Source organism: Rhynchophorus ferrugineus, unplaced genomic scaffold (assembly GCF_030347505.1).
Source record: "Rhynchophorus ferrugineus isolate W39M unplaced genomic scaffold, kcgeb_rfMv2 rfM4, whole genome shotgun sequence".
Lineage (NCBI taxonomy): Eukaryota > Metazoa > Arthropoda > Insecta > Coleoptera > Curculionidae > Rhynchophorus > Rhynchophorus ferrugineus.
This window is the reverse complement of record NW_027472583.1, coordinates 4,682,078-4,706,725: the sequence shown is the minus strand read 5'-3', so window position 1 is coordinate 4,706,725 and position 24,648 is coordinate 4,682,078. Positions and strand designations below refer to the sequence as shown.

Sequence of the window (24,648 nt, the reverse complement as noted above, 5' to 3'; positions counted from 1 at the left end):
TTCCAACATATATGTTATTTATATAAAGCCTGCCAATATATGAGGTCTACTATTTTCGTGAGTGCAGCCATCAAGGAGATGGGATGATGATGAAAAGAGATGAAATTATTCTTGGCACACAAAGCTTGTTGATGTATAATGCGATTGAATAATCAAATATCCTATGTGTGTTTCAAATAATTTAATAAAATATATTTTCCCCTCGCCATGCCAATATCAGTCGCTATCAAAACAATTTTGTTTATATATTGTATTTCAGTATATCAATATGTCGCAGATGTGGAGCCAATACTAATTTTAGAACATTATGTGCAAGAAATTGGTGGATTACAAAAAGAACTCTTAATTTATAACTCTTCTAGAGTTATAAATATATTAATTGATTAAAACCGTAACCTTTTAGTTTAACAAGTCATAATCGATGTTAATTAGAATGTATCGATAAATATAATTGATATATCGAATATCGATATATCGATATTTTTTCAAACATTATTATATTTTTATACGTATATTTGGTCGATATTTTTTGAAGATATATCGATATTTTTCGATATTTAAAAAAATTAAATATATCTCTTTTAACAGCCATTAATTATTCTTATTAAACCTTTAAGATCAGTAATTAACAATGTTTAGTGCATTTTGGTACTTTTTAAAGGTGTGTTAAAAATATTGCTACTTTTTGTTATGAGAATATCGATTTTTTTATTGGGCCGATATATTAATATTTTTATTTTTTTTATTTTAAAAAGCAAAATATACAGAAATATCGACATATCGGTCAAAAAAATTTCAGCCAAAAATATCGGTAATTTTTTTGAAAAAATATGGATCGATAATTCGATATATCGATATTTTTTCGGCACTCCTAGTAGATATAGTAAGAGACGTAAAATCATTCTTTTGCATGACAACGCTGTCACATTTTGTCCACAAAGTCTATACATATTATCGATATATCGATAACGTAGACTTTAATAATAATCTCTTAATATATAGAAATAAGTCGATGTCGATATCTATGACACCGATATATTGATATTTTTTACATGTGAATAAACGCAAGATGTTATTTTAATTATATCTAAGAACTAGCGACCCGCCCCGGCTTCGCACTGGTGCAATGCTGATACTAAATTAAATACATAGCGACCCTCTCCGACTTTGCACGGGCATAAAATATATATGCCTATGTCACTCAATGAAAACATGATTAAAATCGATCCAGTATTTTTGGTTCATTCATTACTGCCCTTGGCCTGCACGCATTAAATTTGGAGTAAAACAATTCCTCTTCCCCTATACTTACTATGAAGATTTCCTGCTATCTTTGGAATATCTAAATTCATACAATTTTTATTACATTACACATTTTTAAACGCAAATTTTAAATTTGTAATATCTCCGAAAATATTTGTTTAATTTACATGCTGTAAGGAACCATATTGATCTATATTAATTGCACACTGTATTTAAAGTACTTAATTCGATAAGGATTAATGCCGTATTGCTTAAAATAGCTTCGTAAATAAGCCATTTTCTCACGTAAAAAGTAAACAATAAAATGGTTAAATCGCGGACTTTTTTGTAGACCTTTTTATGGTGTACAATACTGTAGTACATTAATTTGATCTAACTCGTAGGGTTAGGCAGCGTTTTTGCTAATTGCTAAATAAGCCTAAAAAAATAGGTTAATTTACGACATCACGTTAGAAACCTCTAAAATTAGCAATGTTGCCTTAGTATATTATGCATGTATTATACAAATAAACCTTCCTCTTGAATCACTCTATCTATTGAAAAAAACCGCATCAAAATCCGTTGCGTAGTTTTAAAGATTTAAGCGCACATAGGGATATAGGGACAGAAAAGGCGACTTTGTTTTATACTATGTAGTGAAGACCAATAAATAGTATTATAAAATTAAATCATAAATTTATGTTAAAAAACAAAAATTAGGACCAGTATTTTCTATCAGCTATAGAACTTAAAAACAATAATTTTGATAATATATTTCAATGTAGTCTGGTAAACACTTCTTGGTAAACGACTAATTGTCACTGAAAACAGATTGGGAAATACACCTTGCATCTCTTATCACGTTTCGAGAACAGATGCTTTTAGAGCGCTTACAGAAGGAGCAATATATCGAATAAGGTGGTGAACTTACGCTATTGTTTTTTTTATTATTATGTGAGCAAGAGATTTTTTATGTTTCCGGATGTTGAAGTCATCTTAATCTTCATGCTCTGAAATTAATTTTCAAATACTCGACATTTTATATACGCATCAAGTTTCTTGAAATTCAGGTTTGTGAAAGGAGTGTCCAGCAATGTCGATACTGCTAAAACCAAATTGTATTCAAGATGACTACAGCGCTTTTCTATTTCAACACTTATCTTCTAATCACTGGCAAAGCTAGAAGTAAGTAATTCAGGATAATTCGTTGTATTTGTTAATCTCATATATCGATTCGGAATATATATATATATATATATATATATATATATATATATATATATATATATATATATATATATATATATATCGATGGTAGATTAAATTGGAAACATCATGTTAGACAAAAGCAGAGCAGATTAGACACAAAGTCAAGCAACTGTACTGGTTAGTCAGAAGATACTCTGAACTTGATCTAAAATCAAAGAGATTCATTTATCAGTCAATCATAGAGCTTATTTGGACCTATAGGGTGCAAATATAGGGTGGCACTAAAACATCAAACCAACTAGTAACCAAAACAAAGTTCTACGATTAATTACCGAAGTTTATCCATCATTCGAATATTTGGGTATGAGAAAGCTCTGTACAAAGTGGATGCCACGAAAGCTCACTTTTGACCAAAAACAACGACGAGTTGATGATTCTGAGCAGTGCTTGAAGATGATCAAGCGTAGTAACTCCGAGTTTTTACGTCGATATGTGACAATGGATGAAACATGGCTCCATCATTTCACTCCGAAGTCCAATCGACAGTCATCCGAGTGGACTGCACACAATGAACCCGCTCCAAAGCGTGGGAAAACGCAACAGTCGGCTGGCAAGGTTATGGCCTCTGTATTTTGGGATGCGCATGGAATAATTTTCATTGAAAAAGGAAGGATCATCAACAGCGACTATTACATAGCGTTATTGGACCGTTTGAAGGATGAAATAGCCGAAAACGGCCGCATTTGAAGGAAAAGAGGGCGCTGCCTCCCCAAGACAATGCACCGTGTCACAGGTAAGTGAAAACGATGGCAAAAATCCATGAAAAGCTTCCTAGTGACTTATTTACTGTTCTCGGATCTCAAAAGAACGCTCGCGCTCGTCGGGTGAAGAAGTGATCGCCGAGAGTGAGGCCTATTTTGGAGCAAAGGACAAATAGTACTATAAAAATGGTATCGAAACGTTGGAGGGTCGCTATAATCAGTGTATCACCCTTGAAGGGAATTATGTTGAATAAAAAAAACTAATTTTGCCAAAAAATGTGTTTTACTATGGTAGGCCGGGGACGTTTCAATTGACCTGTTAGTTGTGGGTGGCACGAAGTTCGCTAGGTCGTCTAGTAGTAGTTATAATATCTCAAGACTGTAATATCAATAAGGATGTTGGTATTTAACTAAAATCCATCTGATTGGAAGCCAAAACTAATGCGGTATTAATTTTTCGAGGCCTTGACTTGGTTTTTGACGTAAGAATGTGTCGCGGACGATTTCGGTCGTACTCCATCGACTACTGCGGCCATATGGCCGTGACGTGCGCCAGTAAGGATAGCGGATAGCGCTATCGGTAAGCCGCTAACAATAGGGCCGAATGGCATGTGTTGGCAGCGTTAAAAATACGCGGGGGTTATTCGAATTGCAGTATTGATCTATTTTTGGGGTATACACGTGCCGTACGGCATAGAAAAATATATCGCACGTGCCTTATGCCATCCTGATATGAAGCGTCGGAAATTCGTCGAACAAAATCGCGCATATCGCGACGCCGTAGGGGAAAGCGTCGGCACGCGCGACGTCGGCGTCCCAACGCTTTCCCGATCGCCAATGTTTCGCGTGTACATCGTTTCGGTCTCCTATGTTCCTGATAGAAAATGCCAAAATTTTCTAGGCGCTATCCAGCTGACGGAAACGCCGCCAGGTCTGACGTCAGGCGCCTGGAAAAGCGTCCCCGGCCACTGGCGTCTCCGCTAACTTTTGCGCCAGAGTCTAGAGCGTTAAACATTTTTTCAAACGTTAACAAATTTAATTTCATCTTACATTAGATATGCTCAGTACAATCTTAATTTACAAATTGATTTATTACTACTGTTCTGTTGTACTTGCATTAATAAACAAGCAAGGCGAGTACGGGATTAATACGTCAGTGATAAATAAAAACAACTGGACACATGCTTGGAAAATAAGAATTAAGCTATATGAACATACAGAGTTCAATTATGGGGATGTTCTGCAAAGAGTTACATAAATAAAATACGTAAAATACGTATAAAAGTTTTCAGAACAAAGTGCTGAGAGGTATTATGGACGCACTCAAATACTGTAGGACTGATTACCTACATCGAGGCCTTCAGATACCCACAGTCAGTTAAGAAGTCAAGAGAATTGCAAGGGTACATGAGGAAAGACCCCATTCTCATGAGAATATTGAAGTATTGCAGCTTTTGGATACCACCAGAACTGGACACAAACTCAAAAGAATCAAACCATCTGATCTTGTGTAGTGTTGTGTAGTGAGGTGCATATAACAAAAAATACAGCAGTGGCATGTATAAACATTATTTGACCAGATACTGAGATAGGGTAAAGTTATCATAAAGACAAATTGTAGGTTAGACAGAAACCACTAGTAACAATGTAATCAAACAATAATTTTAAAAAATCGTGTTTTTAGGCGAAATTTTGGATCATCTCTTGTACTCATTTGATTTCTAGGTCATCGTGCAGCTCTTCGTATCGTCAAAATATGCGTGTATAAATTTCACAGCTGTCGGATCATTAGTTTGTGAATTATAGCATTTTGAGTGAAGCAACTTTTGTCATTGTGAAAAAAGTGGATAAAAGGGAATTTCGCGTGTTGATAAAATATTTCTTTTTGAAGGGAAAAATACAGTCGAAGCAAAAACTTTTTTCTGGACACTGCTCCAGGAAAATCAACCATCAAGGATTGGTATGCTGAGTTTAGACGTGGTGAAATGAGCACCGAAGACGGTGAACGCAGTGGACGTCCAAAAGAGGTTGTTACCGACAAAAACATTAAATAAATCCACAAAAGGTGGGTCGCTATAATCAGTGTATCACCTTTGAAAAGAATTATGTTGAATAAAAAAACTAATTTTGGCGAAAAAATGCGTTTTACTATGGTAAGCCGGGGACTTTTCAGATGACCTTTCATATAAACCTTCTTTGAACTTTCGCAAAAATATCAATACCAAAACTAAACCAATCGTCTCCGTTCATTCACGAGTTTCAGCTAGAGTAACGAACCACAATTCAATTGTTGTTTATTGCCGGCTTGGTGGCGCAGTGGTAAAGGCGATGGGACGGTCCTCCTACTATCGCGATAGCCGCGCGTTCGAATCCTGCTGGGGCATGGTCGTGCATTTATGTTTGTGATTGTTTTAAATTTGTGAATGTTCTAAGCAAGAGTGTAAAATCCGACAAGGAATATGATCCCAGTCACGCCAGTAACCAGGCTGGGTAAGACCGGATGTCTTCTGAGATGATTTCTAAAGTTGGTCACTGGCCAGTCGGTAGGCTTAATGCTGAGGACCGTGGTTCGTAGCCCACGTTAAACTTTAGATCCAGTCCAGATAAACCCATAGTTGGTAAAAGGAGACTTTAAAATATGTATAACAAAATTGTTGTTTACAATATATAGATTATATCATTTTCCGATCCAAAGCATCAATATATTTTAGATAATTTTAGTCTTCTAGTTTAGTTAGGTGTTACCATTTTATATACCCATTCTAACGAACGTTTCCCAGCTTGTTTTGTTATCTCACCCTCCTTTTTTCTAACAAAAAGGGGCGCCAAAACGTGGGGGACGTCGACACACGCTCGGTATCGATTTAATCGCGATGCGGCCTCTCTATTGGCTGGTTCACGTGCCAGATGCTATTTCTCGGAACCCCTTGCGGTCTCTCTCGCTTCCCCCGCGCCAGAAAAAGATAACGGATCCGACTCCGATCGCTTTTTCCAGGAAAAAACGAAGCCAAAATCGGAAGTTCACTTCTTCGTTTCTCGTGTTCTCCTGCTCGTATTTGGCGGTTTCCGCGGCACGAAACTGACCGATGGCGGCGTCAGCGTTAATAAGATGGATGGACGCTCGTGGAAGTGGACGCCAGACGTCGGTCGCCGATCGCCGAAGCGGGAAATGGGAAATTTGATGATTTTTTTAAACCAACTCTTTAAACGGGATCGCTCCGACGATACGAGGAGCGATCGTCGAAAAATTGTCCGTGTACCAGGATTGATCAAAACCTCCTGTATATATACGTGTGTTGGTTATTTCTTATTTTGATAACTATTTCTTATATCAACGGTGTTGGATTACCTTTTGATTAATTTGCCGGTTCGCTCGACGTAACAGGTCAATTGAAAAGTTCCCGGCCTACCATAGTAAAACACACACACATTTTTTTTGGCAAAATTAGTTTTTTAATTCAACATAATTCCCTTCAAAGGTGATACACTGATTATAGCGACCCTCCAACTTTGCGGTACCATTTCAGTACGATTTGTCATTTGTTTCAAAATAGGCCTCAATTCCGGCGATCACCTCTTCATTCGACGAAAACTTCTTCCCAGAGAGCATTCTTTGTGATCTGAGAACAGTAAATAGTCACTAGGGGCCAGATCTGGACAATACGGTGGATGGGGAAGCAATTCGAAGCCAAATTCATGGATTTTTGACATCGTTTTCACTGACTTGTGATACAGTGTATTGCCTTGGTTAAGCAGCATTTTCTTTTTTTTCAAATGCGACCGTTTTTCGGCGATTTCGTCCTTCAAATGGTCCAATAACGCTATGTAATAGTCGCTATTGATGGTCCATCCTTTTTCAAGGTAGTCAATGAAAATTATTCCATGCGCATCCCAAACTACAGACGCCATAACCTTCATCGTTCATCGTGTGCAGTCCACTCAGATGACTGTCGCTTTTTAAAATAAAAATGTTAGTAGGATCTTTTATTTATAATATACTTTAACAACTGATTGTTTTTAACTGATTGTTTTAACAACTGAGTCCATAGTATTTAGAGAAAACCTTATATAGATGGATGCAATACGAAAGTTATGATTGTGGGAGAGCTAAAGGCAATAAACATCCAAATCGTTTATTTGGGAATAGAAGCTGAAGCCAGGAGAGGTAATTGGGGAGTAGACACCAAATATAACACCCTACGCGTGGTATAAAAGGTGCTTTTAATCAATAGTTTCTGAGAAATCTAATTATTAACCTTTGAATAACTTTAATCTTTTTAATGATGTCGGAGATGGTTTGATTTTATACGAAAATATGAAATTATTTAAGTTGTTTTTGAAGTACGCATCATTGACATCTTGCAGTGCTTTTTTGCAGTGTACTTAGGCTAAGGCTGAAATAATGGACATACTAATGAACTAAAACATGAGGGTTTTGGGTAATTAAATCCTAATATAGCTTGTTTTTAAACAATGTCAGTACAATTACATCCATTAATATTATTATTTTAAAAGTTTGTTTTATAAGTTCTAAAATATAGTACCGCTCGTACAGTAATAAAAGTATTTTTAAAATAAAAACATAAAACCGAAAATATATCAATTTCACAGGATGCAACTAATGACATAAATGTTCGAAGAACTCAAATATATTTTTAACTTGTCTATTTTAATATTTTAACATATATATATATTTCGAAACATTTTCTCCAAAGCTTGTTCAACATGTCCCTCGTTTATTAATAAAGTTTCAATTACGTCTAGATGCTAAACTAATCACCGTTTCCATTATTGTCATCAATAAGTGGTAAGATTTTTGAAATACATGAAAATGAAATGAATTTTAAGACTTTCTTTTATTCGGCCATGATTTTATCAATTTTGTTTGTCTAGCTGAATTAAACCAGGTAAGTAAAACGGTTTCCAATTTATTTTTATTAATTACATCTTACAATAGATATGCTTAGTGCTTTATAAAATTCATTTATTACTGTTGGTCAGTTGTACTTGCGTCAATATATAAGCAAGAAAAGTGTGTGATAAATGTATGAGTATGTATTTCTCAAATGAAGATTAAGTTAAACTACCTAAGTTAAGATTAAACTCTTATACAAAATACAATTTGATGTGGTTTGGTTCGCTTCAATATTTTAATTTCCGGTGTGTTGTCCAGAAACTATGTCGCTACTACGTTTGTATGAATTAAATCTTGGGATAACTTCCCAAATTCATTTAACTTCGAGGTCATTGCGTAGTTCTTTGTTGGTAACTAACAACAATTAATGGAAGAACTTTGTTTCGGCATCGTTGGATTACCAGTTGTTTTGTGAGATCTTTCGGTTAACCAATACAATACATTGATTTTAATTGTTATCTGCTTTTCCTTCAGTCTAACGTGATAGTGTCTCCGAATATTATTATTGAATTTTTGGAGAAGAATGCGTAAAGTATTAGTAGTGTTCTGACGGCGATAAAAGAAGCAAGATTTGACCTATTCATAATTCTGCATAACTTTACCAAAATAACTCATAACTCAATTTTATAAAGCAATTTGTAATGTACAATCGGGATTTTTATGTGGTTCCGTAGTACATTAATTAATTTTAAGTATACATAAGAATACGCACCCTGCTAGTGTCCGGTCCTAGTTTTCTTAAACCACATAGAGCTATGAAAGTATCATTCGCTGTAAAATAGTTCTCAGGATAATCATTTGAGCTGATCCTTGAATCGTTACTCTTCAGTATGTTCGTATCCATGTCGGGTTAAGTGTATTTTAAGATCATAAGATTCTAAGGTTCATAATAATACCATCGTATCGAATATCGTAATTTATTTGGTTTCACCGTTTCGTTTTAGTTCTTACTAATAAAGAGGCAGTGGCGTTGTTAAGGATGAGTTTCAAATATTATAAAAAATAGGTTTCTTTTTAATGTATACGAGTTAAATCGTATCGCTTAACTCGAGGCTTTTTCTTTTATTCAACGTAATATACTAAGTTGAAAAGAGAGTTTTAATCGGTCTGTGGTTTATTGGTAATTTGTTGATATAATCCAGATTATTTCATTAAGTTTATCTACGCTCCTGACCAAGTAAAAAATATTTAATAAATATAATTGCATGCAAGAAGAAAACGTTAATAAATCTGATCATTTTTATATTGTAGATAATTCGAGAGGACGAACTGAATATTTAATGCAGTAGGGCATAAATACACATACTAATAACGTCATTAAATATATTGGTCTAAAACGTTCCATTAAAATAAGAAATTGCCTTCATTATACACTTCATACAAGAACAATGAAGCTATTACATCAGGATCCAGCGAAGCTATTAGTTGATGTACTAGTAAATAACTGATTATATATCCAATAATATTATTTTTGGTCAAATACATGTTAAAAGATAACGGACATAATTTATTTAATTGTATCCTACATTCGAAATGCTTACAATGTCAGTTAGTAGTCAGTCTTAAGACTAAATATTTATAATACACTATACAAGTTCATGTGATTTGGCTCGCTTCACTATTATAGTTCTGCGAGTTTTCTAACAACTGTATTGCTTTTACGTTGCTGTGATTTAGTAATCTTGTTTCACTTAAATACCTCAGAATATATCTAGATGGTAAGTTAAATTGGAAGTATTACGTTAGACAAAAAGCAGAGCAGATTAGACTCAAAATCAAAAAAGTATACTGATTAATTGGATAATACTCCCAACTTAACTTAACAACTAGAAAGCCTCTTTTTACTCATGGCGGATTAGACTCACTAAAACATCAAACAAAACATCTACGATTAATTACCAATGCTTATTGCTACACAACCAACGAAGAACTGCACGATAACCTTAAAATCAAATGGACACACGAAGTGATCCAAGATTTCGGCTTAAAACATTAAATAAGCTTGCTAAGTCACAGCAACTTGAAAGCAATATAGTTAATGGACAACACGCATGAAATTAGAAGATTGAAGCGAATCAAACCACATGATCTTGTTCAGTGTATAAGTGTATTCATAATCTTAGCTTAAGTACTTTAGTTTTACTTTAATTTGGGAAATATATACTAACGTAATAATACACTATACAAGTTCATGTGATTTGGCTCGCTTCAGTATTATAGTCCTGCGAGTTTTCTAACAACTGTATTGCTTTTACGTTGCTGTGATTTAGTAATCTTGTTTCTCTTAAATACCTCAGAATATATCTATATGGTAAGTTAAATTGGAAGTATTACGTTAGACAAAAAGCAGAGCAGATTAGACTCAAAATCAAAAAAGTATACTGATTAATTGGATAATACTCCCAACTTAACTTAACAACTAGAAAGCCTCTTTTTACTCATGGCGGATTAGACTCACTAAAACATCAAACAAAACATCTACGATTAATTACCAATGCTTATCGCTACATAACCAACGAAGAACTGCACGATAACCTCAAAATCAAATGGACACACGAAGTGATCCAAGATTTCGGCTTAAAACATTAAATAAGTTTGCTAAGTCACAGCAACTTGGAAGCAATACAGCTAATGGACAACATGCAGGAAATTAGAAGATTGAAGTGAACCAAACCACATGATCTTGTTCAGTGTATAAGTGTATTCATAATCTTAGCTTAAGTACTTTAGTTTTAGATTAATGTGGGAAATATATACTAACGTAATAATATACTATACAAGTTCTTGTTTCACTTAAATACCTCAGAATACATCTAGATGGTAAGTTAAATTGGAAGCATTACGTTAGCCAAAAAGCAGAGCAGATTAGACTGAAAATCAAAAAAAGTATACTGATTAATTGGATAATACTCCCAACTTAACTTAACAACTAGAAAGCCTCTTTTTACTCATGGCGGATTAGACTCACTAAAACATCAAACAAAACATCTACGATTAATTACCAATGCTTATCGCTACATAACCAACGAAGAACTGCACGATAACCTCAAAATCAAATGGACACACGAAGTGATCCAAGATTTCGGCTTAAAACATTAAATAAGTTTGCTAAGTCACAGCAACTTGGAAGCAATACAGCTAATGGACAACATGCAGGAAATTAGAAGATTGAAGTGAACCAAACCACATGATCTTGTTCAGTGTATAAGTGTATTCATAATCTTAGCTTAAGTACTTTAGTTTTAGATTAATGTGGGAAATATATACTAACGTAATAATATACTATACAAGTTCTTGTTTCACTTAAATACCTCAGAATACATCTAGATGGTAAGTTAAATTGGAAGCATTACGTTAGCCAAAAAGCAGAGCAGATTAGACTGAAAATCAAAAAAAGTATACTGGTTAATTGGATAATACTCCCAACTTAACTTAAGAACTAGAAAGCCTCTTTTTACTCATGGCGGATTAGACTCACTAAAACATTAAACAAAACATCTACGATTAATTACCAATGCTTATCGCTACATAACCAACGAAGAACTGCACGATAACCTCGAAATCAAATGGACACACGAAGTGATCCAAGATTTCGGCTTAAAACATTAAATAAGCTTGCTAAGTCACAGCAACTTGAAAGCAATACAGTTAATGGACAACACGCAGGAACTTAGAAGATTGAAGCGAATCAAACCACATGATCTTGTTCAGTGTATAAGTGTAATCATAATCTTAGCTTAAGTACTTTAGTTTTACTTTAATTTGGGAAATATATACTAACGTAATAATACACTATACAAGTTCATGTGATTTGGCTCGCTTCAGTATTATAGTCCTGCGAGTTTTGTAACAACTGTATTGCTTTTACGTTGCTGTGATTTAGTAATCTTGTTTCACTTAAATACCTCAGAATATATCTATATGGTAAGTTAAATTGGAAGTATTACGTTAGACAAAAAGCAGAGCAGATTAGACTCAAAATCAAAAAAGTATACTGATTAATTGGATAATACTCCCAACTTAACTTAACAACTAGAAAGCCTCTTTTTACTCATGGCGGATTAGACTCACTAAAACATCAAACAAAACATCTACGATTAATTACCAATGCTTATCGCTACATAACCAACGAAGAACTGCACGATAACCTCAAAATCAAATGGACACACGAAGTGATCCAAGATTTCGGCTTAAAACATTAAATAAGCTTGCTAAGTCACAGCAACTTGAAAGCAATACAGTTAATGGACAACACGCAGGGAATTAGAAGATTGAAGCGAACCAAACCACATGATCTTGTTCAGTGTATGAGTGTGTTCATAATCTTAGTTTAAGTACTTTAGTTTTAGTTTAATTTGGGAAATATATACTAACGTAATAATACACTATACAAGTTCTTGTTTCACTTAAATACCTCAGAATACATCTAGATGGTAAGTTAAATTGGAAGCATTACGTTAGCCAAAATCAAAGCAGATTAGACTCAAAATCAAAAAGTATACTGATTAATTGGATAATACTCCCAATTAACTTAACAACTAGAAAGCCTCTTTTTACTCATGGCGGATTAGACGCACTAAAACATCAAACAAAACAAAGTTATACGATTAATTACTAATGCTTATCGCTACATAACCAACGAAGAACTGCACGATAACCTCAAAATCAAATGGACACACGAAGTGATCCAAGATTTCGGCTTAAAACATTAAATAAGCTTGCTAAGTCACAGCAACTTGAAAGCAATACAGCTAATGGACAACACGCAGGAAATTAGAAGATTGAAGCGAACCAAACCACATGATCTTGTTCAGTGTATAAGTGTATTCATAATCTTAGCTTAAGTACTTTAGTTTTACTTTAATTTGGGAAATATATACTAACGTATTAATCCCGTACTCGCCTTGCTTGTGTATTAATGCTAGTACAACAAAACAGTAGTAATACATTAATTTGTAAATTAAGATTGAATTTGGCATAACTTATCTAAAATCTAATTAATAAAAGAAAGTAGGATATATATTGAATAGATGTAATGTATATTTCAAAGAAAACTACATTTTAAGGAATTATGTCGTTGTTATTATTATTGTTGTGCTATTTTATATCGAATTGCTATCAAGCTCAAGTCTGATTTGATGATTCAATATTATATATCAAATAATTATCATATTCTGACCCCGTCTCCTAGCATATGTGTAAAAAAGCATTCATATGCTAATGGCCCACCAGCAGATGTGCGCTAAAACTTCCAAAACAAGTTATCTATTACATTATCAACTTTTTTAATCGTTCATTCACCCTGCTCTACACAAATATCATCCGCCCTTGTCTATCTCATAGCCGGCGGGCTAGACGGCCTCTCTGTCGCTCTCGGTCCCGGTATTGCCGACAAAATCTATTAATGAATTCACTGTACGAGCGATTTGATATAATTTTTCACACGCGGGTGGTATGTGCACTATTTATAGAGGGTGTTTACGTTTAGCCCGTGCCTAAAATGTGTTAACCTGGATGTTTTTATGTTCTCCTAATGTTAGGCGTCGATTTTCATCTGCTAACCATATGGAAAAATCAATGAAGGGAAGACGAAGAAGAAGTTAAATTCAGCGCCGTTCACCATTTTATTCGAAATTTGTATATGACGCTCTATCAGCTTAACTTGTAATACTTTCAATATTTTGATTATTCGATTATTTTGTAACCAATATGTTATAAAAATATTATTATCTATTTATTTCCATTTTTTTCGCTATTGAAGGTGATCATATCGCAGTTATTGCAGGATTTTATACAATAAATAAAATGGAAGAGATTTCTTGCAGTGATACAAAACCTCTTGATCATAAGTTGAAAACAGAATATTCTTGTTCTACTAAATATCTGAATATATTTTCTTATTATTTAATTATTACATTGTTACTAGTCGTTTTCGTTTAACCTACAATTTGTCTTTATGATAATTTAAATCTAGGTATATAACTAGGAGGACCCATCGGCCCTATCTCAGTCTCTGGTGAAAATAATGTTTATACATGTCACTGGTGTATTTTTTATTATATTCACCTCACTACACAAGGTCAGATGGTTGATTCTTTTGAGTGTGTGTCCTGTTCTGGTGGTATCCAAAAGTTGCAATATTTCAATATTCTCATAAGAATGGAGTCTTTCCTCATGCCCCCTTGCAATTCTCTTGATTTCTTGACTGACTATGATTACTGATACTGTGACACACTGACTGACTGTGTGACTGACTGTGACTGCTGATAATTGCGATTTTCTTCCAATTAGCCAGTACATTTTCCTATATTTCTTAGATTTATATTAGTAGTTAAGATATATATAGCAGGATTTTTTTTATTGATAGATATTTACGATCTGTTCTACATTGTAGACTATAGACTGATTTTCTTTAAACTTTTAATTTCTAGGTAGCGTGTAATTTTTAACAATAATGAGCAAAAATGATCTTTTCGCTGACATTGCTTTATCGCATAAATTAATTGTGTGAATTATGTGATAATATTGTTTGAATTTTAGAATTCCGGTGCTTCCATGTATTTATATCAGTGATATTTATCGGTGAAAATGTGAAGTGTCATTATAAACAACTGTTAAACAAATTAGCTTAACTGTTAAAATCCACTGTTTTGGCATTTTTCAATATCAATTTTTTTTTATTACTCTTCGTGAGTCCACAATCTGCCCTATTGGCAATAAGTATTTCTTCTGTTTATATTATATATACATGGCATGTAGAAAATCACTTCATTAAGCAATCTTCTATATAAAATATTATCTTAATTAATTAGTCTTATTCTAATGCTTATTCTAAACTCTACATATGTCCAGTAATCAGATCAGGTGGTGTTAAACGTTTTAGTCTACGCACTTCACTATCACGTCGCATATTTAGCTGATTAGCGACTACATTGGGATGCACTGACACTCTTTCGAAGTACTTCACACAAACACGTTGGATTACACTCGTTATAGGTTCTAGAGGAATATCGCGTTGTATCACTTTATTTGAAATATAGTACGGAGCATCAACAATGGCACGCAACACCTTATTTTCGAACCGTTGAATGATGGATATATTAGATTTGCTAGCGGTACCCCATAGTTGAATTCCATATGTCCAAATGGGCTTGAGTATAGACTCATACAGCAATACCTTGTTATCTAATCATAACTTGGATTTGCGCCCAATGAGCCAATACATTTGATATAATTTTAGTCCCAGTTGTTTCCGTTTAGAGAGTATGTGCTTCTTCCAGGTTAGGCGTCGATCTAAATGCATACCAAGGTATTTAACATGCTCTGCTTGGGGGAGTTGACGATGATTGATATGCACTGGTGGACATGTTCTTCTACGCAGGGTAAACGTTATATGCGTGGATTTTGATTCATTGGCTTTAATGCGTCATGTCTTCAACCATAATTGTATTTGCTCCAGGTGGGTTTGTAGGTTTATTGATGCTGTGACTGGATCTTCATGGGATGCTAAGATTGCTGTATCGTCTGCATATGTTGTCACAATAGTTATTTTTGTGGTGGGCATTTCAACATCAAATAAGAGATTTTCTATATAACGTTGTTAAGTTATTCAGTGTATACATATACCAATCAAGGAACGCTCAAAATTTCATTTATTTTTAACATTCATTACCTCTGTTGTTTGATTTGAAGAATGATGAATCAAACACTTTTATAAACTTGCTGTTCCATCAAATCGCAATTATCAGAATGATTTATAAGTGGTAATTTTTATATTAATGGCAAAGGACGGTCTGGAGAATCAAAAAAATTTGAAAACTGTGAATAGAAAGACCTATTCGTCGAAAATCAAACTCAAACTATAAAGGAATATTCATATAGCTTAGGAGTTGATGAGTCAACTGTTTCCAGACGAATACAGGCGATTGACAGAACCAAAAATAGAGGTGAAGATGAAAAAAATTACCAGAATACATGCTCTAGCATATGGAGATTCATTTATTTTTATCATGACGGATAGCAACATGAGATATTTAGTAATGCGCAACAAACAACAAATTTATCACCATATAAACGCAGGAACAATTTGTCCTCAGGAGAATATCCATATAAAGAGGAAACACACTTTGTTTTTGGAGGAAATGGTGCCTCATTATATTCGTATTAATATGTAAAAAACAAAAATAGAAACTTTGAGTAGAAAGTTTGGACATTTTCAGTAATAAAGAACTGGACGAAATGATTAGTGAGTATTCATGTCAAGGCCAAAACATTTTGTCAAGTAACAAAAACTCTGTTTTATCATTTACGACTGCTTTATATGTACTTTGGTATGTTGAAAACAAAAATATTATGGACAAAATTCCAGATCGTCACAATTATTTGAAATGTATTTAAGATCAAAAACGATACAACACATTTGCGTCGATTAAGTACCAATGCTCGTTACCAGGTAACCAACGAAGAGTTGCACGATGACCTCCAAATCAAATGGATATACGAAGTGATCCAAGATTTCGCCTTAAAACATGAAATAAGGTTACTAAATCATACCAACGTGGAAGCAATACAGAACTTTGGAAGGAATACTTTGTTTCCATATGAATTAATTTAAACGCCTTTATTAAAATTCTTAATTTTAATAATAAATAACAAGACGCCAATACGATCTTTTTGTTTCTCTTCGATACGCAGATCAATTTGAACCGATGCCGACGTAAATTTGCCGAAAAAAAGAATTAATTTCGTTCAACTACCCGTTATCTACCTGGGCGAACAATAATACAATTCGAGGCAGGCTGAATTCGATTTAGTCGGAACTCTAAGTTCAATCAACTCAATATCAACACTGCCGAGAAAGTCTAATATACTACAATAGAGCTATTGTGTCCGTTATCGTTACTGTGGCGCCGATAACTTCAACTGTCCAAATTTAAGACTTCATCGAAATGGTAACCAATTATTTTCGGCCAACAAAACTTTCTAAAATTGTTAAGGGGTATAATATTTGTATATTAATAAATAAGAAACATAAAATAGGGTTTTTGGTTACGTCCTAAATATACAATCAATGAATTTTATATAAAATTGCAGAAAAACATTTAGGAAAACATCATAAAATAAACAATGAACAATATTAGTTGTTCGCCGGGTTGGTAGCGCAGTTGTAAAGGCGATAGGACGGTCTTCCTACTGTTACGATAGCCGCGGGTTCGAATCCTGCTGGGCCATGGTCGTAAATTTATTTTTGTGTTTAAAATTTGTGATTGTTCTAGGCAAGAGTGTAAAATCCGACAAGGAAAATGATCCCAATCACGCCAGTAACCAGGCTGGGTAAGACCGGATGTCTTCTGGGATGATTTCTAAAGTAGGTCACTCGCCAGTTGGTAGGCGCTTAATGCTGAGGACCGTGGTTCGGAGCCCACGTTAAACAGTAGGTCCAGTCCAGATAAACCAATAGTTGGTAAAAGGAGACTTTAAAATGTATTGTGTTTCTATGGTGTAACGGTTAAAACGTTTAGGTCCCAAACGGAGGTCGCGGGTTCGATTCCCGAAGGGTACAATAACTTCTTGTTGTTGTTTAGTTAGTATATTCGTCAAATTACCTAGGCTAGGTAGCGGACCCCGGGCTACTAGTCCAAAGAATACAAAAATAATAATACAATCTTGTGACTTGCAAAAAATTTAATTATCAAAATAACAAATCTAAATTAATATAATTTTGGGTTCGGCACCGACTTCAAAGTAGTCAGTTGGTAGTTGTTATTATAATATTGTAAATAGATAAATAAATATAGTTAGGTAGGCATTAAGCTAAATTGTGTTTATATAGAACAATATATAATATAGAAATTTATATAGAATACAAAATACATGTAGTAGATAGGTTAAATAAGGTTTTTTTACTTAGTTATTACGATTATTATATACATATTTTGTTTAAAAAATTTTTTGTGTGTTAAAAATTTAAGTTTGATTATTTTTTAATTTTCAGTGGGTTCCTTATTTATTTTGTGAAAACGGTTCAATTTTTTGGTTAAAAATATTTTTATACCCCTACCATCGTACGTGGAAATAGTTCATTCATTAACTGCTAAGCTGCCTGGAAGTTCTTTAAGAGTTTGAGATGGATTTTTGTCCAATAATTTGCAATTAATTGTATTCCAAATTTTTGGTCTTCCAGGCAGTTCTTTTTTATTTAGAAACACCTACAATTGGGATATGACTGAGCAGCATTAACGAAAGTTTCACGATATCAAAGTATTGAATGTCGAAAATGCAATTTATAGCTTTCTATGATTAGCGTCGGTTTAAAATAAATAACTCAAGAATACTAAATGGAACACTATTAGACATTTTTGAAGACGAGGATTTAAAGGCATTACTCAATGAAACTATTAATGGGGATCGCTATCGACTACAATTGGCACGTTTGGTACTGTAATTTTATTCTGTAGAATGACGACGCTCGACCACATATTCCAGATGAAAACATACTTGGAAACCTTAAAATGGGAAGTTTTACCCCACCCGCCGTATTCTCCAGACCTTGTTCCTTCTGATTACTACTTGTCCAGATATATGAGTCGTGATCTGCCTGAAAAGCGCTTCACTTTTTATGAAGATACCAAGAAATGGGTCAATTCATGGATAGCCTCAGAAGATACATCGTTCTTTCGAGATGGAATCTGTAAATTGTCTAAACGATGTACATAGTACCGATTACAATAAAGCTTCAAATAAAAAAACCTTTAAAACTAGTTTATACACCACATAAGTGTTATTCATATCTTTCCCGAGGATATCAAACCCAGGAATTCCTATCATAAATTCCAACCCAACCGATATATTACACAATCAAGCGTATTGTACGAGATCAAGCATATTGGTTGATGTTTAAAGAATATAAATATTCACATGTTTAAAATCAGATAAATGAGTTGGCTAGTAAACGCAAAAGAAAACTCGATTATTATGTATACACGAACTCTTTACCTGATCAGTATGCAAAGGAAATAATACCACATACCACCAAAAGCTCACATACCCAATCTGTATGCAAAGCGTTGTCAGGAAACCAAGTGTTTTTGATATAAAAGCATATTATATCCTATATTTAGTCAACTGAATAAAGAGTTATATCTAGTAGTTTCCGAATTTTTTATTTTATTAATTAAAAAATATTTAATAATAATTACTTTATAAGTTTTAATAGTTTATTGTGTTGTTTTAATAACATTTCCTGTAGCTTATGAATAAGGCCGTCATGCAATATCTCATCGAAGGATGGTGCTTCAGTTTGGGTCAATTGTTGAATGCCTATTAATAAACTCAAGCAGATGCATCAAAGTCTTTTCTTTTTATAACTTCTTACAATACTAATGTGAATCTAGAGCACTAGAATATTTCTTTTCAGATTTTCTTCAGATCTACATCAATGAACTGTACTAGATGTTCTTAAACTCATAACATATTTTATTATGCGATATCGCGTCTAGCGTCATAGTGATGCAAAACGATGTTTTTCTTAGTGATTCGTCAGCTGTTTGCAACCAATTACTGAGCTTCTTTTGGTATCCGGTAAATAAGCAATTTAAACAATGCTGTCAGCAGCACTCTCGCAATTTTTGATCACACATTGATTGATGAGCCTAATTATTTTTCTTCTTCGGAAGTAAAGACAAATATGATAACATCTTTCAAACCTCTACGTCTACCTTTCAATCACGGTGTAGTATGGCTTCTATAAGAAAAATTGTTAGGAAAAACCGACTCTACGTTTATATTATATTATTGTTTGATAGTTTCTATACGAAAATGTTTATTCTTGGGTCGACACTATGGTGTTAAAAGCTTGATTACGATATCCAGAATTTTGCTCTGCTGTTTTCGATCACCATCAATGTATCCATCCGTTTTGCTTTTAATTTGTTTTGAAATAACTAATTTTTCCCTTAATGTGTCACATACGTTTCAGTTTCATATGAATTTATTTATATTATTGATAACATCATATATAGTGTTTGCTATGTAAATAAAAACATTTAGTGCGTAAGCTTAGATCAATATAATAGTTAATTATGCAATAAAAATATTTATTAGGTACTTATAGTTATACTAACAATAATTTCTGACTCACTGGTTCATAGAGCATTTATTAATAAAGATACCATTCTCGAAAATTATTATTTATATTATTGCCAATGTGGACAAGAAATATTGATAGTCGTTAACGTTCTAAATAAAAGAATAAACTTCGAAGATTCGAAACTAAGAAGATTCGATTAACGTTTGGAAAGGGGAATAAATAAAAAATAATTATTATAATGTAGCTAAGAGAAAAACTAATTTTTGACTTTACTAATTAATTGAAACAATCATGGACACACAAATGAAACAGTTAAGTCATTCATTGCATAGAAACTTCCTGGACAACTTGCGAAATATTATTATTACGCCAAATGTGGCATTAAAGGTGTTTTCGTGTTAGCCCATATAGCCCAACTAGATTAATAAGAAGAAGAGAAAGTAAAAGATCAAATGACATATATATGACAGATCAGGGTTTGAAATTAAAGGTTGCGTTGCTATAGCCTAACACTGGATGATGTCCACTATGCATGTTATAATTAAACAATTAAATAATTAAACAAAAATGTTATCAAATATAATTTATTTTAACATTATAGTACATCTAAAAACTACAGTTATTTATACAGCCACAATAGTTTACAGGTTAGAGTTATAACCTCTTATCACTATTTCTTTCAAGAATTTTGAATAAGTCTGACAACCGGGCAACTATGGCAGGCTGATTCGTGTACGTTTTCGAACTAAACAGACAGCATTTTGTCTCTTTCTAACTAGAATAAAATGAGAGGGAAAATATTCTCTGATTCTGAAACGAATTTACAAATTGCGACAGGCAATACATTAAACCTCTTGATGACGTATATACAAAAAAACTTTGAATAGATTATATATTTCGGCATTAACGTGCCTCTGTGGAGTATCTTCTCTGCTCATATCTACTATTTTGTGTATCATTTCAATAAAACCAAAAACATTGGATGTATAATGTATGATGTATAATAATTGTACTCCGAATACTTTAAACGTTGTTCAGTTTTCAACACAAAATGTTTTAAAAAAGCAATAGACCAAAACTGTCTCATATTATTATGTTGTAGGTACTAGGTTTCGAGAACACTTACATCTTCTTGACCACCGACAACCCAACATTGCTGCCAAACGAGCGAAAACGAGGTTCTTTCAGTAGAAATATCGATAATGATCAGAGAGTAAGTATATGGAAGTTATCAAACGTGTAGAGGCTGAAACAAAAGCCTTTAATTTACTTTAAAACTTGTTGAATCGAATGTACGAACGAAACGACATCATTAATTAGAAACAATTGAAAAAAGGGATTTACGTGCTCGTTTTTCTGTCTGGATCGCTTAGAGTTGTACTAAAATCGTTAGTGGGTATCGCCTGTACCTTCGTCCGCCAGTTTGTCTTCGACCATATTCTGAAATGCGCAAATTCCTATAGTAAACTCTGTATGGATTAGATTCCTAAATTTTGGTGCCTTCAAATTCCAACAATTTACAGCTGAGCTGATACAATCTGCTTTTGGTAAACGTACATACCGGCTTCTTCAAGCTTTTGGCCTAAATCTCAGTGTACTCGTTCAGTTCACAACAATTTCAGTCCACCTTTGATGGTCCACCAACTCCCTGAACTGCAATGAATGTACCAACAAACTAAACTTACTATCTCTGCCCTTACTTTCTTTGCTGTCTTATTGTATATATATATATATATATATATATATATATATATATATATATATATATATACATAAAAATGGCCCAAGAAGTGAGGGAAATATTCATTGTTTTATTGGGATGTCTCAGCAAAAAATCTTTTGCTTCTCTAATACAATTCTCACATTCTTCCTTGATATTTTACAAATTTATGATATATAGCACCATTATAATCGAATATATGATATAACTTTATTAATCTGATATAACTTTATTAATAATTATATGGTCACCAGCATTCAACATAGTTAAAAATCACAAGTATAAATTGACAAACTGAAGGGTAGAAGCTGACTTTGACCTACAATAGTGATATCATTATTTCTATGGTCCAATATTCAAACAATATCATCTGCATTCTAATACCTTTGCATTTCAACGATATTCTGTCACAATTAACAGAAAATTTCTCAGAGTCAATTCTTTTTCTGTTGACGTGTAAGTTATTTAAAAACTTCGTTAAACTTACAAATAATAGCTAATAACGATATCTCCATTTCAAACTTCTCCCATATTCATACTTTTCTTAGAATCATAGTGCTCTAGTGCTTCAATCGAACTTTATAAACTGACATGACAGATAAGAGACTACATTGTTCCACAAACACTCATTTGTTTTACAATGTTAACTATATTTTCCCATTATCAATGTTTTTGTTTCATTTAATTATGTTATATCAATTAATATGACCTTTTAACTGTTATTTAATAATGGTCTAGGTGTTATGGGCTGAGGAACAGTTCGGAAAATCACGACAAAAAAGAGATTTCCTTCCACTGGACCCGTCAGACGTACCAAAAGAAAGAGTCAAACGAATAGAATTGTTCGATGATCTTGACCAAACAAGACCATCGGAGAAGAATAAAACTCGCAGAAAACGTTTCGTATTGACGGCGGACAATGATCAAATTGATCACACTTTTAACGATGAACTGTGGAATCAGCAGTGGTACCTGGTAATTTGTTGTAAAATCACGTGAACTCTCAATACATCATTTTATTTGCTCATTACAGAAAGATACAAGAACAAGATTGGATATACCCAAGTTAGATTTAAATGTTCTTCCGGTGTATAAAGCCGGAATATCCGGGAAAGGTGTTCGAATCACGATCTTGGATGACGGTCTGGAGTACACCCATGATGATTTAAACAGTAACTATGTAAGTAAGTACTAACCTTTATTCTAGGTTAATTTTTTTTTCAGTGGTGAAGTAATGCTTGAGTTTTTCATAAAATTCTGATTCTAATTTAAAAAATCACGAAAAATGATAAATGAGAAACTTTTAAAGCACATCATATATGTAGAACAGAGAGATTTTTAAATTTATTTATTACGTTGTTACTAGTAGTTATCGACAAACCTACAATTTGTCTTTACAGTAACTTAAATATAACTAGGAGGACCCATCTGTCTTATATTAGTCTCTAGCGTTATAGTGTTTATGTGCTAACACTGTTACTTTTTTATTAAATGCGCCTCACTACACTGTACTACACATGATCAAGGGGTTTTATTCTTTTGAGTATGTGCCCTATTCTGGTGTTATCCAACTGAGTGACAGTCGGTATATGAAGTTCTTGGTGTAAGGCACCAGAGACTTACTCTTGTTTGATTCTAAACATCCTGACTGTAATGTAAAATTTAAATAGTTCAGTGTTTTTTCGTTAACATTTTCTGTAGCTTATGATTCGACTAACTATGATTGTGCTAACTCGCTAACCTATTTCAGTCTCAAAGCCATTTTACACCATTTAATTTGATTCTGCGAAATCCAGGACATGAATAGAAAATAGAATAAAATTATTTTTAATTTTAAAATCAACTAGTAGTAAACTACATAATAACAATCACAACCCCATAATTTAACCTATGTTGATTAGTAATTACGAAATGTTTTAATATATTTTTCACGAATTAAAAACCCTTCGATTGATAGCCTTCTGCCAATTTCTTTCATCAAACACCTCATTGGCATCACCTTCATGGGCTCGTTTGTGAAGTTTTTGCAGTATCTGTTCACTTATACCAGAATTATTGTCGCACTTTTCATCACTCTTAAATCATTTAAAAAATGGTTCAAATTAGTGAATTAGTTCATGTCAGTGAAGAATTCAATTTAAAGAATTCCATCGACTTTTTCATTAATTAACCTGTTACCTTCGGAAGTATAGTTTTATTACTAGAGATATGTGACTTTAAAACTATTTATTTTAAATAGAAACGAAATTAATTTTATCCTGAAGATATGTTAAGACATTCAAAGTGATTGAAATTTATTTTAGGATCCTGAAATTAGTTACAATTGCAACGAGGAAAATGACAATCCTTTGCCACGTTACGAAATTACCAAGTCAAATAGTCATGGGACAAGATGTGCTGGAGAAGTGGCCATGATAGCAAACAATAAGAAATGTGGAGTAGGAATAGCTTTTAATGCGAAAATAGGTAAAATAATTCATATTTTTAACCGACTTCGGAAAATGAGGAGGTTATATGTTCGGCTGTATAATTTTTATGTATGTTCACCGATTTTTCCATCAGTTGTGAGTCAATTTTCAAAAGTCTTTTTTTATTCGAAAGAGTACACTTTGTACACCGACGTGGTCCCTTTGGATTCAAAACAGGTTCTGTTGGTGGAAGGGGAGGGGGGATATCGAGGGAAACGCTCAAATTTCAATGTCACGTAACAAAG

The 24,648-nt window shown here is 33.4% G+C and overlaps 1 protein-coding gene across 1 annotated transcript in view; it reads left to right on the top strand.

Annotated features, from left to right (window-relative positions):
- The window catches only part of LOC143196607 (neuroendocrine convertase 1), a 55,454-nt gene that overhangs the window by 19,719 nt on the left and 11,087 nt on the right, over positions 1-24,648 (top strand). Inside the window, exons 2-5 of the mRNA XM_076404437.1 lie at positions 21,318-21,428; positions 22,674-22,910; positions 22,969-23,115; positions 24,239-24,401. Of these exons, the coding sequence (XP_076260552.1) occupies positions 21,318-21,428; positions 22,674-22,910; positions 22,969-23,115; positions 24,239-24,401 (658 nt within the window). The remainder of the gene's footprint in view (positions 1-21,317; positions 21,429-22,673; positions 22,911-22,968; positions 23,116-24,238; positions 24,402-24,648) is intronic.